The sequence below is a fragment of the Aristolochia californica genome, unplaced genomic scaffold (assembly GCF_029961685.1).
Source record: "Aristolochia californica isolate CCGP_79_NKW_82.1479 unplaced genomic scaffold, dmAriCali1.0.hap1 SCAF_6, whole genome shotgun sequence".
In the NCBI taxonomy this organism is placed as follows: domain Eukaryota; kingdom Viridiplantae; phylum Streptophyta; class Magnoliopsida; order Piperales; family Aristolochiaceae; genus Aristolochia; species Aristolochia californica.
This window is the reverse complement of record NW_027182257.1, coordinates 39,077,246-39,093,846: the sequence shown is the minus strand read 5'-3', so window position 1 is coordinate 39,093,846 and position 16,601 is coordinate 39,077,246. Positions and strand designations below refer to the sequence as shown.

At 38.7% G+C, this 16,601-nt stretch overlaps 2 protein-coding genes across 2 annotated transcripts; one reads left to right on the top strand and one right to left on the bottom strand.

Annotated features, from left to right (window-relative positions):
* The first annotated feature begins 12,762 nt into the window (after nt 1–12,762).
* On the top strand, nt 12,763–14,082 carry LOC137934171 (protein BRANCHLESS TRICHOME). The gene has a single exon (XM_068778424.1). It carries the CDS (start codon nt 12,783–12,785, stop codon nt 13,824–13,826), a length of 1,044 nt encoding a protein of 347 aa, XP_068634525.1. The 5' UTR covers nt 12,763–12,782; the 3' UTR covers nt 13,827–14,082.
* On the bottom strand, nt 14,044–16,339 carry LOC137934170 (probable L-gulonolactone oxidase 6). The gene is made up of 3 exons (XM_068778423.1): nt 15,711–16,339; nt 15,239–15,494; nt 14,044–15,161 (listed from the first exon to the last, which is right to left on the bottom strand). The coding sequence occupies exons 1-3, from the start codon at nt 16,275–16,277 to the stop codon at nt 14,317–14,319; spliced, it is 1,668 nt and encodes a 555-aa protein (XP_068634524.1). The 5' UTR covers nt 16,278–16,339; the 3' UTR covers nt 14,044–14,316.
* Nucleotides 16,340–16,601: the final 262 nt, after the last annotated feature.

Here is a 16,601-nt window from a genome sequence, read left to right as displayed (position 1 = left end):
TAGTTTTGATCTGGACCAGGATTAATCTGAACCATTTTCTTTCATGTGTTGCGTGTTAGATAGTTTCAAATTTGATGAGATTCTGATTTATAATGTCCTGGTAAGTCAAGATGTGTTCAAACCTGTTGACGAAAAGATAACCCAATACATCTATATATCCAATATCATAGGTCTGTTTGGTTTGTAAAACATTTTTTCTGAAGCTAATGGTTCAGGTTTGTTAAATTCCGGGAAGCATGCAATACTGTTTCATTTAGATAGTTTTTTTCAACTTCACTGATCTCATAAATTTATAGTTTGTGGATACTTATACTCTTTGCATCAAACTATTAACTTGCTCAAGCATGTAAACCTGTGTGTTCTAGCATAAAACTGTGATTAGCCTGTGATAGGACCTGCTATAGAAGGAAAAATTCACATGCTTTATTATTGGATTTGCTAGCTTCTGGGTGACATTTTCTTTTTTTTTCCACTAGAGTTACTTCTGGCATGAACAATTTCATTGAGTTAACCAGTTAATAACTAAATTTCTTTGTTGATTTACTGATCCATAAATTCTTGATGTGTTTATATTTGTGGTGAGAAAAATGAAATCTCGTGAATCTAAGTAAGTGTGAAAGTTTCTTTTCTTTTTGATTTCATTGTTTGTTGCCCATTTTCGTTCCAGAGGGTCCGAGGCTGTCCTTTTCTTGTATTTAGATAGCGTTTGGGTTGCCTGTTGATGAAAACTCAGTGGTTTCTATGCACAAGCCATGTGGTGTGTGGTAAGTGAGAACTATTATTTACATACAAGATTAATAATTGGTAAAAGGAGGAACAACAGAAGAATCAGTGAACAGAACAAAATACTGGTGACATTGCTATTGGGTTGTAATTTGCTGTAGTCTCTGAAGTTTGTTACATTTCTGCATCCAAGGAAGATATCTGTTACATGGAAGGGACCGCATGTGTGATAGGTACCTGATTTTGAGGTTATTGGTACAGGGTGGTTTTAAGTGCTGCATTGGCTGCATGTTATCAGATTTTGTGCACCCAAAGATTGGCATATGTCACCATGGTATCAAATTGTTATGATCCCGATTATAGGCTAAGATGTGAGGGCTTATTTTGGAACCTAGATGGCCTAATGGATGGTACATGGATATGTGGAAGAGACGGGTAGTCTGCCATAGACTTGAAATAGGGTTTCGGAATGTTTAGGGCTACAGGACGGGTTAGGTTGGTAAGGCCAAGTGGGACTGTAGTTTGGTAATTTTAAGTAGCGGAAAGATAGTGGTATAGGTGGTTTGAGGGTCTGAGAGGTAGGAGTAGGAAAATTAAGTGTTTTGGGATTGTTTGGAATGTTTAGGGCTACAGGACGGGTTAGGGTGGTTGGTAAGGCCAAGTGAGACTGTAGTTTGGAAATTTAAGGAGTTGGAAAGATAGTGGTATAGGTGGTTTGAAGGTTTGAGAGGTAGATGTAGGAAACTTGAGTGTTTTGGGATCGAGACTTGGGTAAGGGATCTGTTCGGGAAACAATTAAGGTTGGGTTTATGAGATTTCGGAGGTGGTGAGATTGGGGGGGGGGGGGGGGAGGGTGTACTTTGAGTTCGGGTTTGATAAAAAGTCTGCCAATCTCCTCCTCAAAGCTAACCTGCCTGAACTATGTCAAACTCGAGAGTAATGTTGTAGAGGGACTAGAACTCTAGAACTAGGACTGGACTAGACTAGGGTAGACTCATTAGGGATCAATTGGACTCTTACATTTGAGTACTACAGTGAAGCTTAGTAATTGTATACTTAATTCTACGAACACCAGGACACTTGAACTAAAGAACTCAAACTTGACATAATGACTCATGGCACTATCTTACGGCTATAGTCATACTAGACATCCCATTATAGTATTGGAGATTGGTGGTTAGGCTACTAAGGGGACACTAGTCTAATGATAATAATGAAGGGGAAAATAGTACCCTGATAGACATCCTATTAATCCTACTTAGGTACTTCTATATCGTCGGGTTAAGATGCCTCTTAGGTGCCACACAAACTCTGGATATTTTTAGATTCTCTGTTGGGATGGCGTCCTTTCTGGAGATTTCATTGGACAATTTTGCCCCCGGATGAGTTGGTGCCCTCTTTTAGGGCTTTCTTTGAACAATCTGACAGTGGGTGCCACCTTCTAGATTTTTCCCTTGGACAGTTCTGCCCTTGGATGAACTGGTTCCTTCTCTTCTATAATCTTCCTTAACTCGTTTGCCCCTCAATTGCTGGTGCCACCTTTCTTCACCCTCTTTTTACACTTTTCCTTTTCTTCTTTGGCGCCTCCTTACTAGCCTTTCCACGACTGACTCTTTTATTGGATATAATTAGCACCCTAAAGACTTGTAACTAATGACTTGATCTTACAAGGCTCTTGTAGGAGCATAGTTTCATAATTCCATTCTCTACCCCTTGTGGCCAACATGGCCTAACCCATGATTATACACTTGAGATTTGTAACACAAATGGACATTCAAGGGGATAAACAGATCTTTTGAAATTGCCCAAGTGTGCAGGTGCCAATGGTGTATCCACCATCCTTCCTGGCTGACCCACTTTTTGAACTGTACCATTTACTCTTAGAGAAAATTTGGATGCAAACTATTTAGAGCGCAATGCATGCCTATGTTATTGATTCTTTAGATTTTTACCTATCTAAATGAGCCTTGTGTCTTGGTTACAAGTAATGGTAATGCGGATAGTACTATATCTCTTTTAAGTTTCGGCATTGTTCAGCTATGCAGTTATTAGACCTACTGGTTCAAGTCAGAAATAATCTTTGATCCTCCAAAGTTTGAGAATCTGACTATTTATATATGCTTATGTTTTATGGTATTTAATTGTAAGATTCTGTAAGTTTACTTACATGGTTTGTTTGATAACATACATCAAATAAAATAATTCTGCCCTCTTAAAAATGTATCACATCTTCAAATGTTTTGTGTCCATGTTTTCCGATTTTGACATTTTGTAAGCATGACTGCCAGATTATGTTTTGATATCAAAATTTTAACTTTCATTATTAGTGGAGCCTACCAAACATTAAGGAAAGTACATTAGGATATTGTTTTTTTTCAGAGGAAGTATATTTTGGATATGTTGCAGGAATAAGGTATTTTGGGTACTAAGCCAGTGGATATTCCTATGGAAATAAAAACTAATCTTCACGACTTTTATAGTCATATACTCAAGTGTATAGTCGGAAAATTGATTTATGCTTTAGTTATTAGGCTTGATATATCATTTGTAATAGTAGAGATTCCATTGGTGACAAAGAACTTTAACGCTTACTGTATACTTGGAATGAGAAGATAGGAGATCTACCACTAGTTAGGTCCTGTCACTATAGCTTGTTTCTTATTCTTCCAACTCACCAAGTTCTCTAACAAAACTGTTGTTTTATGGAAAACCCAAGACATATATTAGAAGCAATACAAAGAATTTTTAATTTTTTTTGAAAAATGCTCCTAGAAAAGGTTTACTATATACATTCGGATTGAGAAGATTGATGTATTGGGATATTTTGATGCAGATTATATTGGGTTGAAGTTAACTTTGTTGGAGGTAACTTTGTGAGTTTAAAGCATAAGAAACAAGTTGTAGTGGTTACATCTACTCCAATTAACCCGTAAAATATGCCCATCAAATGGACCAACAATCAAAATAAAATATAAAAAAATGAGTAAAATTTTAAAAATTATTTGCATAAATGATTTAAAAATAGAATAAATAACAATATTGGTTTCAGGGGAATGGCTACTCTAGTCCACTCAACTACGAATTTATAATAACTTGGTAAGCAAAAATATTAAATATATTAACTTTAACATTAGCTTAACAAATTGTAAACATATCGAATCACTAGCAAAAAATAGAAAAAAGATAATATTTATATCTTATTTGCCCAAATATCCTTATCATCCATAAAGCAACTCCAAAGAGAGATTCTCCATTTCATATAAAAATAGTATATCCAATACTTCAAGTTCTAAGTTGTTTCTCGCTCCTAGATCTCTCTAAAAGATAGTCTAAAAGATAGCTTTGCTTACCAATTGTTTCAATCTTACAAAATCGTTCCCCACAATAGGAGGTATAGTGGCATTGGGTAAGTTTGATGTCCTTCACATTGGTGGTCATGGAGGACTTGTACATCAAGCATAGTAGGAAGAGATTGCAAGATATAAAGGAGGTGACCTATCAATTTGGGAACTTTGTGTAAAAGAAAGCCACACCACTCTTAATCTTAAAACCTAGATTAATCCAAAAGTGGCATTACCTCTTAGACAAGGTTTACTTTCTTTCAGTAGAAGATGAGCTTCTGGGTTTTGGAAAAGAAAAAATTCTAAAAGAGGAGGAGAGGAAGACAATATCAAGCAACTGGTTGGAAAGATTCTCGTTGCCTTGCCTTAAAATGCTCTTCATCGATTGAACTTGTTTCGTAGGCGTGCTTTATCAACACTCTTTCTCTGGGACGAGATATAGAAATATTGTAAACGCCAAGAGTTAGCTCTGGTTTATTTTAACGAAGAACAGTATATAATGTTCATGCAACCACCGATGTTTCCCTTCAGCCTGTCAATGCCGTCTTCAAAACGATAATCTAAAATATGAGAGTGACGACGAATTCCTCAGTCGCAGAATTCAGCATGGCTGGATCTGAGTTGAGAGCCAATTAACCATTCAAAATAACTAACGTATGATGAAAATCGGCCTCGGAAAAAGATTGGATTCCGACCGATCCTGTGCAGAGCCTGATTCGCAACCGGACGGGAAATTATTGGACGCTCCATTTTGTTTTCATTCAATCCTTCCACCCACTCGATCTGAAGCTGTTTACTAAAGTAACACCAGATGGGGCCTGAGGTTACTGTCGTTTCCCCTTCCGTCCTCGAGACAGCAAGGACACTTCTCATAACTGAAATTTAAAGCCAGCGAATACCAAAATAATGGAATCAGGGAAACGTCTTCTAGTACAATACGGCTACATTGTATATTACCCCAAATGTGTACGTCGTTTGTTGTTAATGTACAAAACGATTTGTTCTAATAAAAATGTGACGATCTATGTACAACAACAATGAAAGCATTATAGGTACGTCTTCCAATGAAAGCATGACACGTTATTTTATCCGTTTGAAATAATACCACATTTTTCCTTTAGGTGAAGTTTTCCTATGATGCCATGTGTCACCAATGTGACACTTCTTTGCTTATGTAACGCTTAGGTGACTTTCTTTTTTAATTTAATTGTGCTGGTTCCATTATATTTCACTTCATCTTAACTGTTGATTAACTTATAATCTTAATAATTGAACCAAATTTTGACCAAAACTCTAACTTTGATAAATGATTAATTGTTTAGCAAAACCTCCATGCATTGACCGTTAAGAGTTATGACTTTGACCATTAGTCAACTAGTTGTGAGGTTCTTCCAATCTTGATCATTGATCAATGTTAGCTATCACCCCTTCAAGACTTTGCTCTTCGAGTAGATTAGTAAGGCTTGAAACATCCATGACTACTTTTTTGAACCACATTCCGACGATTATCATTTATTGCAATGCCCTTCCTACCATTGATAACTTCAATAAATCTTTGATAAAGAGTCCATTTGATGATAGAGATCCCACATTTGTTGTTTGTTTTCTCTTTGTATATGCCCAAATTTTTGTGTGTTTGCAATTTCCACATAGACAAGGTGGTGAAAACCAATAGCCAATAAATTCCCGTGGTTGGAGGACTCCCTTAACTGAAAAAATATTATAATTCTTGATAGAAATTTAAAGTCAAAAAGAGGGAAAAGGTGGAAAACACGCCACAAAGGCTATGGGTGGGGGGTGATTGGGTCTAATTTCCAGCATTGGATCTGATTTTCAGTTTCACCTATGTGCAAAACTTAATTTCTAGCATTTAGTTCAGTTTTCAGTTTTGTGCCAACTCTTGGTGCATGTGAGTGCTAGCATGGATGTGGAACCTGGTTTTCAACACTATATCCGACTCGCTAAGCAGCCCAAATCCAATCCGAGTCCAAACTCTTTGAAAAGCTGCTTCCTAAGGGCTTTTGGAAAAAAAAGTAGGTTTTTTGAAGAGCAACTCTTGTCATATTGTTTGCTTTTTTTGCTCTTTATAGTATTTTGGTCCTTTTTTTTGTTTTTTTCTTTTCTCAACTTGCTCGCAATACTTGAACTTATATATTTTTGTTCTGTAGGTGTGCTTTGGAGGACATAGCTACTTTTTCGTGTTGGAGGTTGTTAGGCTATTTTGAGTCTCAAATTATTGGTTGCATGACTAGTAACCGTACAAAAAGTGTCATTCCTTGAGTCCTCAGTCGACTTTTTGTACCCTGTCTTGTAGCTTATGAGGTAGGCAGCCTCATAGTCTTGTGCCATTGAATTGTCTATTTATCCAAAACAATCACAAATGGTGCAGGTTCAATCATAAGCCGACCTTTTGTTACCTTGATTTGGGCAAACAAAGTTTTTGAGGTGGGCAACTTCCTAACTTCTATAACAGTGTGATCATTCATCTTTCATCAATTTGACAATGCTACTGAACTATTTCCCCAAACTGGCATGGTAGGAACATCAAACAAAGCAAATGCAAATAATACATGATGAAAAGAAAAAGGGTGCATTCGACATGGTTGACTCTGTAGTGGTAGCAAAACAAAGCCTTCAGTTGGATTTTTTCCAAGTGTTGAGCTTGCTACTATAAATTTTTTTGCATAGATAGAAACATATGCATAATTCAAGAGTTCATGTGGAACTAGAGCTAGTTGTTGTGGTCTGAAAGCCATAACCTTGTTGTATGAAGATGACATGAAGGAGAACTAGGGAAAAAAAATGTAGGTTAGAACTGCCACCTAATGTTATTGTGCAAGACATAGGGTTGTTAGGCTATGATCCTGCCATACTTATGGAATTTTGGACAACTAGCTGTCACAATTTATGTTTTTGTTCAAGAAGTTATTTAAGCCTTTTTAGAACATCCTTATTTAGAAACATATAATTCTTTTCTCATCTTTCCTTTAAAGATATATTGAGTTTGCCATCAACTTGCTTTGTTGCAAAAGAGTATGCCTCTTAGTGGTGATGCTTGTTGCATGCGATTCAAAGATCGAAGTCTCAGGATTAAAGTGTGATTCTTTCTCTATATTTTGATGCTTAGAGTTTGGTGAGTTGTTGTTTCCTTTCGAAGTGATCAATATCTCCATATTCTGGGTTTATGTAGCTAACTCTAAGAGGTTGTTTGACTTTTTAATTTTAAAAAAATAGAAAAAGCACCACTTCATTCCTTGCATGCACATTTGGGTTTCTATCTCTGTGAGAGGTTTGTGCTATATTTATAGGTCTAGATCATGATCTACCAATGGTTGATGTAGTTGATTACTTTTTTGTCCCTCCATTGTTTGGCATCGATGAACTCCATCAATGTGACATTATGAAGAACATTGTGGAATTGCCTTAGAAATTCATTTCCAAGTTGCTCTCAACTGCCACTGGACTCTAGAGCTAGTTAAACAAACCAATCAAACACATTTCTTTCAACAAACAGTTGGATTGTTTCACCGCCAAGTCATATTCATTTCAATGTTGTTGCAAATTTTGACAAAGTGACTAACTTGTTGTTTTGGGTTGTCATTTCCATCAAACTTATGAAACTTGGAGGGTTTGTATCTGAATGACATTTTTATAACTTGGATTCTCCTAGTTTAAGGCTATACATAAGCATGAGACGTTGTTTATGCTTCATCTGTTAGTTGATGGTCTCAAACAACATTTTTTATGATCGACTTGAGAGAATCGATTGATAAGTTTCCTCTTTTTACATGTTGAATAATTTGTTGATATGTTATTGGAGCAAAAAATGTACTCTTTGAAGTTGATCAAAGTTAAAAAATACTTTTGGGTATAATATTCTTCAAGCTTGTCATAATGATTCAATTTTGGACATGACTTGTACAATTTGAGCATTTTTTTGTCCTAGTTTGCTCATCTTTTTTCCTTCAGCATTTGTTGTAGCTTTACCACTTCATCCCCTAAAGTCTTCAGTCTTTTTTTCCTCTAAAGCTTTGGTTATCATAACAAATACACTAACACTTGGGGAAGATGTAATGAGCTTTCTTTTCATGATGACCAGAGATTCCTCAAATTTTTAAAAGAACTATTGCAAGCTTCCCCTATTGTTTTACCATCACCAATTTTGTGGAGCTTGAAGGATGAGGAATACTTTATGATGGAGTGTCATGGTGAATTTCTTTGTTTACAGTTGTTATAGATGTGGCTACCCAAGGATCAACATGACATACAATCTTCTTTGCAAATTCCGAAGCCTTATGTACTTTCTTTTTATTGAATTTATGAAAAAGATAAATACTACACTAGTTATAATTTGAATACAATGAGTCTCTATTTATAATAGAAGAAACAAATAGAAACCAATTACAATTAAACTACCCTTGTCTTAATTATACCCAAAGTTTAATACTTAAAGATAAGTCCTAGCATAATTAAATAATTGAACATAAATAGAAGACTCACCTTTAATTGAGACTCTTTTGTGAGACCTCCTCTTGCGAGACTCTTGTAAGACTCCACCATAACAATTTTGGCTATGTGAAATTTTTTACTATGAGAGTCATGTAAGACTTTTCCATATATGCTCTTCAACACTCCCCCTAAAGCTAGAGTTTATAACTTCAAGTTGCAATGAAAAAGATTCTTGGTCTTCAATCTTCAAAATTTTTCATAGATGTTAAATTTTCATAATTTGTTCTCCAATTTTCTTGAATATTTTGGTTACATAAAAATTACCACAATATGTAGAAAAAAATACTTCTTTCTTGTACTTCTTCTTTTACTTCTATCCCTCAAGTAGGGGATAAAAAGGACATAGAGACCCAACTTGGACAAAACACAATGTGTGAAAAGAAAATCACTCCTACCTATATGACAAAGCTCCATATACCAGTCAAAATCGAAAGTCTAAAACACACTTTGCTCAATTTCAAAGACAGAATAATTTAGGGCTTAACAAAGAGACTACTCACTTTTTAAGGGTAGCGCAAACACAAATCACCTCTTAGGTGAAGAATAAAAAACTTGACTCAAGCTGGATGTTGGGTATACTTTTATAATTTTTAGGTAGTGGGTATTAGCATTGCTCTGAAGTCATGAAAATACAAAAAAATAAACTAAAGAAATACTAGAGGAAAACACCTTCAACAGGAAGGAAGCGACTATGCATCACTCATACTTCCAAACGTATCCAGAATATGACCTTTTTTTTCTTCTTGGGGAGACTATAATGGTAGAACTTAATAAATTTAACCAAGTATAACTTTTTTTGGGGGGTAACCACAGTTTTTGGAGTTAACGATCCATAAGATACACAACCAAGTAAAAAAAAATATAAAACATGAAAACAACATCGAAGTAGGAAATTCTTGCATAGCTTGAATGACCACATTGTGGAGTGATTAAGTCTGACCAAAACTCTCTTATTAGAAGAGAAATTTGGATAAAAAATTAGGATTCTAGGGGAAAATAAAGCTCAATTCACGCCAATGTATGGAGAGATAATAGGAGAGATAATAGGGAAAAAGAGAGATTTTCAGTAGAACTGACATATGGTACTTTTGATATTTATATCTCCAAAAATATAGCTCATAATCACAAAAATATTATTTTCTTAAGAAGCTAGACTCAAAGAGATTTAAATTGATACCTAATTTGACATAAAAATCTTCATTCTTGAATCTTTTATGAACTATTTATTGTCTTTGTCCTATTACTTGACCCTTGCCAACTCCAATGCGAATATCTACTTACATATATATATATATCAGATTGACATGAAATTATCTCCTTATGAAACTAGACTTATGTAAATTTCATACAAGTATATTTTTCTTCATAAAATATAATTATTTTGAGAGAAATAATTTGATATATTTCGGACTCTTTAATCTGGTCGAATTGAGTACTCTTTCTTCTTTGGATAGCATAACCATTGACTCTTCTGAGATCGATATCTCCCTCTAGAAAGCTCAGATTGAGAATTGATTGGATAAGTAAGAAAATAGAGTTACATATATTTATTTTTGTGTACTCTACAAAGTCTCATTAGTGATGGTATAAAATTCCTTGAAAGTTTAAGTTTTCTGCTATTGCTGGAATCTTTCTTGCAGTCTGACTTTTGTTGCTTCAAATATTGATCTTTGTAGAAAAATCCATTTGCCATATTTTTTTTTTGTGTTGGAAATTAGACTCGAAAATCTTTCCATCAAAATTTAATTTAAATATTAAAAATTTAGTGTGGAGGTGAAAACGCCAACAAAATCAACGGGTATTGGAACAAGAAAGAAAGAAAAAGATAAAACATGAACCTAAACTTCTAGAGATAATAGATCAGAAAAGGATCACATTATCTTTGTGGTTTGACTGAGTTAACTCATAGGACATACTTTGGTACCTTGCTGAATTTCTAGAAAAAAGAAATATTTCTCTAAGTTGATTTAATTTGAATACAATAAATCTCTATTTTTAATAGAGAAAACAAGTTGAAACTAATTAAAATTAAACTATCCTTGTCCCAATTACGCTCAAAGTTTAACATTTAAAGATAAGTCCTAGCATAATTAAACGATTGAGCATATACAAAAGACTAACATAACTAAAACACCTTGAATTGAGACACTTCTATAAGTCCTCTTGTGATACTCCTATAAGACTCCATCATAATAATTTTGGCTCTAGGAGACTTTTATATATGCTCTTCAACACCTTTCTTCCATTTCAAGGCACAATTTTTGCCATTTTGAATTATTTTTCATTAGTTTAGTGGTTGGACCCAAATGAGTTGTTAATGTGATGCTTGAAATAACCCTCTTTCACTTTGATGACTCCATGGTAGGTTTTGTTTATGGCTGCCTCCTCGGGTTCAGATGGATGACAACTAGATATACCTTCTTTGGACTTGATTGGTTGAGATTTGAATTTGTGGCTTTGAGATCAATGCCTTGTGCCTTGTGAAGCTATGATGTTGGATTGATTTTTTTAAGCTTGTCGAGAAAGTGATAAAAGGTAGTGATGTCTCACTAGATTACAAAAATGCCAACATAAAAAAGGATCAGATATACGAAGCAGTGCAACCATAGGTACAACTATTAAACAAAATTATAAGATTTCAAGTGATATAGGGTTCTATCCCGATTTACTCTTTTTTATTCGAGCTCCATGCATGATCTTGATTGGAGCCTTGAATGACTTTAAATGTGAACTATAACCTCCCTTGGTTGACATGCTTTTATTTTATAGTTTGCTCTACTTAGTGTTTGATGAGGAAATTTGGACTCATATTGTGGTAGCAGCTCCAAAGATGGTGACAAGATAGAGGTAAAAATAATTTATTATTGATGCTTTTACTACAGAAATCCGACATAGATTTAGGCTAAATAAATTTTGAGACATCAGGAGGGGTGGCAAAGTTGTGGTAGAGTGTCTGGTGTTTGCAAGGTCCATTATGATTTTGATAAAATTTTTAGTATTTGTTGGGATCTAAAGCTCTAGTGTATTCCTTAGGTGCTTTCTCCACACCTCCAATTTCTCCAAAAAGTTTCCCCTTAACCCATAGAGTCCATCTTTATAGTATAATGAAGATGGTTCAATCACCCCATCTTTTTCTTTTTCTTGACTGATCACTCTCCCCTTGAATAGGTTCACATGTTGGATGGTGGTCCAGTTATAATTCACTTCATCTTGACCATCGATTGAGTTATGGTCTTAATAATTAATCCAAATTTTGACCTAAGCTTTGATTTTAACAAATGACTAGCTATTTGACAAAACCTCCATGCCTTGATTGTCGAAAGCTTTGACATTGTCCATCGATCAACTGGTAATCAAGTGCCTTCAATCTTGGTCATTGATCAATGTTGATGATCTGAATTGTTGATTGAATTCTAATTTGATGATTAAATTTTTATGCCTACATTTGTGAACCATGATTAATTTAAATTTTTTTAGTAGTTTTATCTTTTCCACAATTTCTAGACTTCAAATTCAGGGCAAGTAGTCACTCTTATAATTTCATCACCCATACTCATTCTAGTGCAATTTGTACCTCTTGAAAATTGAAATTCACTTAAGAAATTTCATTCGTTGGTTTCCGGTCAGTTTTGAGCAAAAGAATCAGGTGAGTTCCCCATTTTTTCTACATATTGCAATCTTTTCTATGAAATATCAATTGAATTAAGGGTGAGGGAATGATTATTGAGAGGTTTATTGCGGGATCGCTTTCCTCCGCATTATTGTCCACTGAAGAGATCATTATGAGCTGGTCACAAGTTCTCCTCCAAAGTTCTGTTCGTCAATTGGTAACAGAACTGTGTGACTCACAAGTTCTTGATAGGACAGGTCTGAATCCAGATCAAGAGGGAGCGTACTGCCGTAGCTCAGGAAAGATAGGTTATCTGGCCTCGTCTGAATACTCTTGCTTGGCCTCGGCTTCGAGTTTTCTGCTTCTGCCTGCACTGGTGGAGTGGTTTGGCCCATATAAGGCAGCAGCGGCAGTAGCGGAGGGATTGATGCAGACTGGGGGCAGGAAAGAAGGTAAGTTTAATGATGATGACGATGAGAGGAGGGACGCGCATGTGAATCCAATCCATTGCCCACCCGTTCTCTTTTACAAAGCAGACTCTGGGCTTATTAATGGTGAGGGAAACGGGGTCCACTTCCGGTTGCTTTCCTGAGGATGAAATGCGAAAAAAAGGGGGAAAACAGCTCAGAGTAATGGAGGAGATGATGATGACCAAGGTCCGGTTCGGAACCCCCGATACTTTCAGAAACCCCACCACCCCTTTACCGAGCTGGAAGCTTTACGAAAACCCTTTTTATTCCAATCGCCATTGCCAGCGACGACAACATAGCAGCCACCATCTTCCACTCTCTGCTCGCAAACTTGCTGCCTCTCTTTGGGATCTCACTTTCTTTCATTTGAACAGCTCCATGGACTCCCTCGACGAAGCGTCGTCCTTTTGCGTATCACACAGGCGTGTCTCCGTTGTGCAGTCTGATCTCGATCTGGCGCGTGCCCGGATTCAGGACCTCAAGGCCGAGGTTGAATTTGAGAGGAGACTGCGGAAGAAGGCCGAGTGCTTGAACAAAAGGCTGGCCAAGGAACTCGGCGAGGAGAGGAAGGGGCGGGAGGCCATGAAGTGCGTTTGCCAGGAGCTGGCGAGCGAGATTGCAGCCGATAAAACGGAGATCGAGCGGATGAAAAAGGAGATGGAGGAGGAGAGGAAAATGCTGCGTCTAGCAGAGGTCTGGAGAGAGGAGAGAGTTCAGATGAAGCTCACTGAAGCAAAACTTCTCATGGAGGAGAAACTTGCCGAAACGTCAAAGGATAAAGATATCGATCTCGAACAGACGCAGAATTCGAACAAAAAAATTCAATTTCAACAGCGTAATGCATCCGAGGAAGAAGAGATTCAAGAAAAAGGAGGGAACGACATACTGAGAATGCCGGATTTGACATTGGTAACCTGCGACAATCCTAGTAACAACAACCTTCGAACAATCAATCAACGACGCACGTCACCGGAGGCGGAGAATCCTCACATAATGAGAGGAATAAAAGGGTTCGTGGAGTTTCCTCGTGTAGTGCGGGCGGTGGGTTCGAGAGGGCGGCAGTCGGGCTCAAAGGTGGAGTGCCAGAAAGCGCAGCTGCGACTCCTTCTCAGACACAAGAGCTCGGCCGGTGGCCTCAACGTTACCAGTTCCGGCGGTGTCCTCGTGGGGTGATGATTAATTCGTTCGTTTTGGGTAAATATGTATTATTCTGTCGCATTTATCTCTTTAATTGACTATTATATGAATATCTGCTCCCCTTCTTTTTCTCATTATCCTCGGCGGGGTTATTTCCAGTCCCCAGATTCGTTTTTCCCTTCTTGAACAAAGTCATCCTGTGTATGAAAATGTGAAAAACCCATCTTGATGTGTCGGTGTCTCAGATGTAAAGTTGACAGATGAGTAATTGCACAGGAACTATCTATTTTTCCTTCTCTGGTAAATTTCTTCATACATCTGAACAACGGCTAGGCTGCCGTTGGCTGTAATATTAAGGATCTGTTCAGAAACGAGTTTGACTTCGTTTTTCCCAATCCACAGAAAGCCAAGATCATTCCCCATGGCGGATAATATCGCCATTTCTAGAAATCACTACACAACCTAGTATGACTGAACGTCATTACCGACTTTTTAGCATCCATTAAGCTTCATCCAGATGATAGGATTAACGTGCTTGCACAACACGTCCGTCAGGCGGCAGCTCCAGACGCGTACAGACACGGGCGTCTTTGTAAACCTTACCCTGGCGACAGTAGTAGCCCTTCTTCGGGGCGCAGTGCAGGTCTTCCGAGCAGATACAGAGCCCTTCCAGCGCGCAGCCCTCTTTTACTATAATGGGCCTGCCGTTAATTCCAAGGACTTGATCTGTCCAATCGCTGGAAAACAGTGCCATGGGATCGTATCTCTGTTTTACCTTCAGGAATGCTCTGGCTTTGGGGTACTTTTTGATCGCCCCGTCGAATGCCAGATTCCGATTCTTTCCCCAGTGAGGAAGCCCTCCATACTTGAACAGTGCCATCTGCTCCACCTCTTCGAGTATGTCTTCGAAGAGCCTAGGTGTCATCGGGTCGTTACTTCTGTAGTAAGTGATATCGATGTCCAGGCCGTCTTCTTCTTTGCCCAAGTAGGCAGGTGAAGATTTAACATATCGCATGAGGATACCATCGTAAAGATCCACACCGCAGAAGGCCTTGGGGGCCAAGTCCCTTAGCTTCTGCACGTCCTGAATGAAATTCTTGACGTTGGACAATCCAATCGTGAAAGTGGTTTGATGAAAGAACGATCCCTTCACTCTGTGATCCCATGGACAAGCGGTGAGACGGGCGTCCTGTATGCTGTCCAGACAACTCCCGGAGGCTTGCAGACGGTGCTGAGACCCCACCACGGGGTAACCCGTGAAGATGACGCCATTGTTGGTTAAACCGAAGGCGCTGGCCATGAGCATAGAGATGGTTATCTTTCCGTCGCGACACTTCCCATTTGCATCACGAGTCGCTTCCTGTGTCTCCTCTGTAAACACAAACAGCATCGGAATTGTCAGTAGACGACCACATCTTAGCAAAGAAGAACTCGTGGGAACGACTTACCGGTTGATCTTACTAATGCCAACGTCAAGGCGGTGGTAGAACGGAAACCCACGAAATCACTCTTGCCATTTCCTGATGCATTGGAAGAGACTCGATCATCGATCCGGTAAAGGACCATCCGTTGGCTTGGGTACCAGATCAGGTCTGCAAACTCGTGTTGGTGCCCAAAGGTCAGAGCTTTCTCGCTCAAATCCGAGTCATTACTTGTCGCCAGAGTGATGGAGCGCTTGAAAAGTGGTTCTAATTTTAAAGTAACCTGACAAAAAGGTCTAAAGTGAGAATCCGAACCACACCTGTTCATGTCGATGCCGGCCGCCGCCGGATTTAAAAAATCGATCGGACTCGAACGAGTTCAATCTGACTCCGATTCGTTCAACAAACGGCAAATGATGCAGATGATGTGACGATCGACTTGAACAGGTGTGGTTTTAAAAAGAACCATAAATAAGAATCAAGAATGTACGCGTCTTACCTGCGAAATAACTCCGATAACACCAAGTGATACTTTGGCTGCATTGATGTCTGGGTCGTTAGCAGTTAAGGATCGGACCTTGGCGTAGCCGTCGCTGGGGGAGGCGGGAGTCACAATCCTGATTCCCACAACGTACTCATGTACAGAGCTGCCCTTGTTCCAAACGGAGCTGCCGTGTGCCCCCGTGCCAATCAGACCACCGATTGTGAGTCCCCACCAATACGGCGAGTAAGGCAACGCCAGCCCCGACTTCGCCGCCTCGGCGATGAGCACCCGAAGAGTCACGCCGCTCTCCACTGTCATCGTCATCGCCGCCTTGTCTACATCCACCTTGCGGTCGAGATTGCGTGTACTGATGAGAAGCCCATCGTCGCCTTGAGGGCAGACGAGTTTAGGAATGGAGTGAGAATACCGAGTTGCTACCTTCATCTTCCTTTTGTTCATGGTAGCCTTCGCCACCGCAGCCACAATCTCCTCCTCGGAGGAGGGGTACACCACTTCCCCTGCGCGACATGTGCTCCGGTCAGGGAATGTTCCGTAGGAGTTCGTTATTGTGCAATTCTTCATCTGCGACTCACATTTGATGGGATCTTCCGGGGGGCTAGATGCCGCTAGGCGGAGCAGTAAGTACAAAAACTGCCACCAGGCAAGACCCTTTGCCATCGACCTTGATCCCAGCATTACCAGATGCGCAGGTCCTAATGAGCTGCTTGCTTTCTTTTCTTAAACCCCTCGTATAACGTAGATGTGGGTACAAGCAAGAGAACCAAGAAAGCTCCCATCGTGTCATATCCTTCGTTGTCAAGGCTGCAACGGGGGATCAGAATGGTTCCGTAACCGGAAAATTGCTTAGCAACAGTATGGGATTAAAATGGTACAATGCAGCTTATT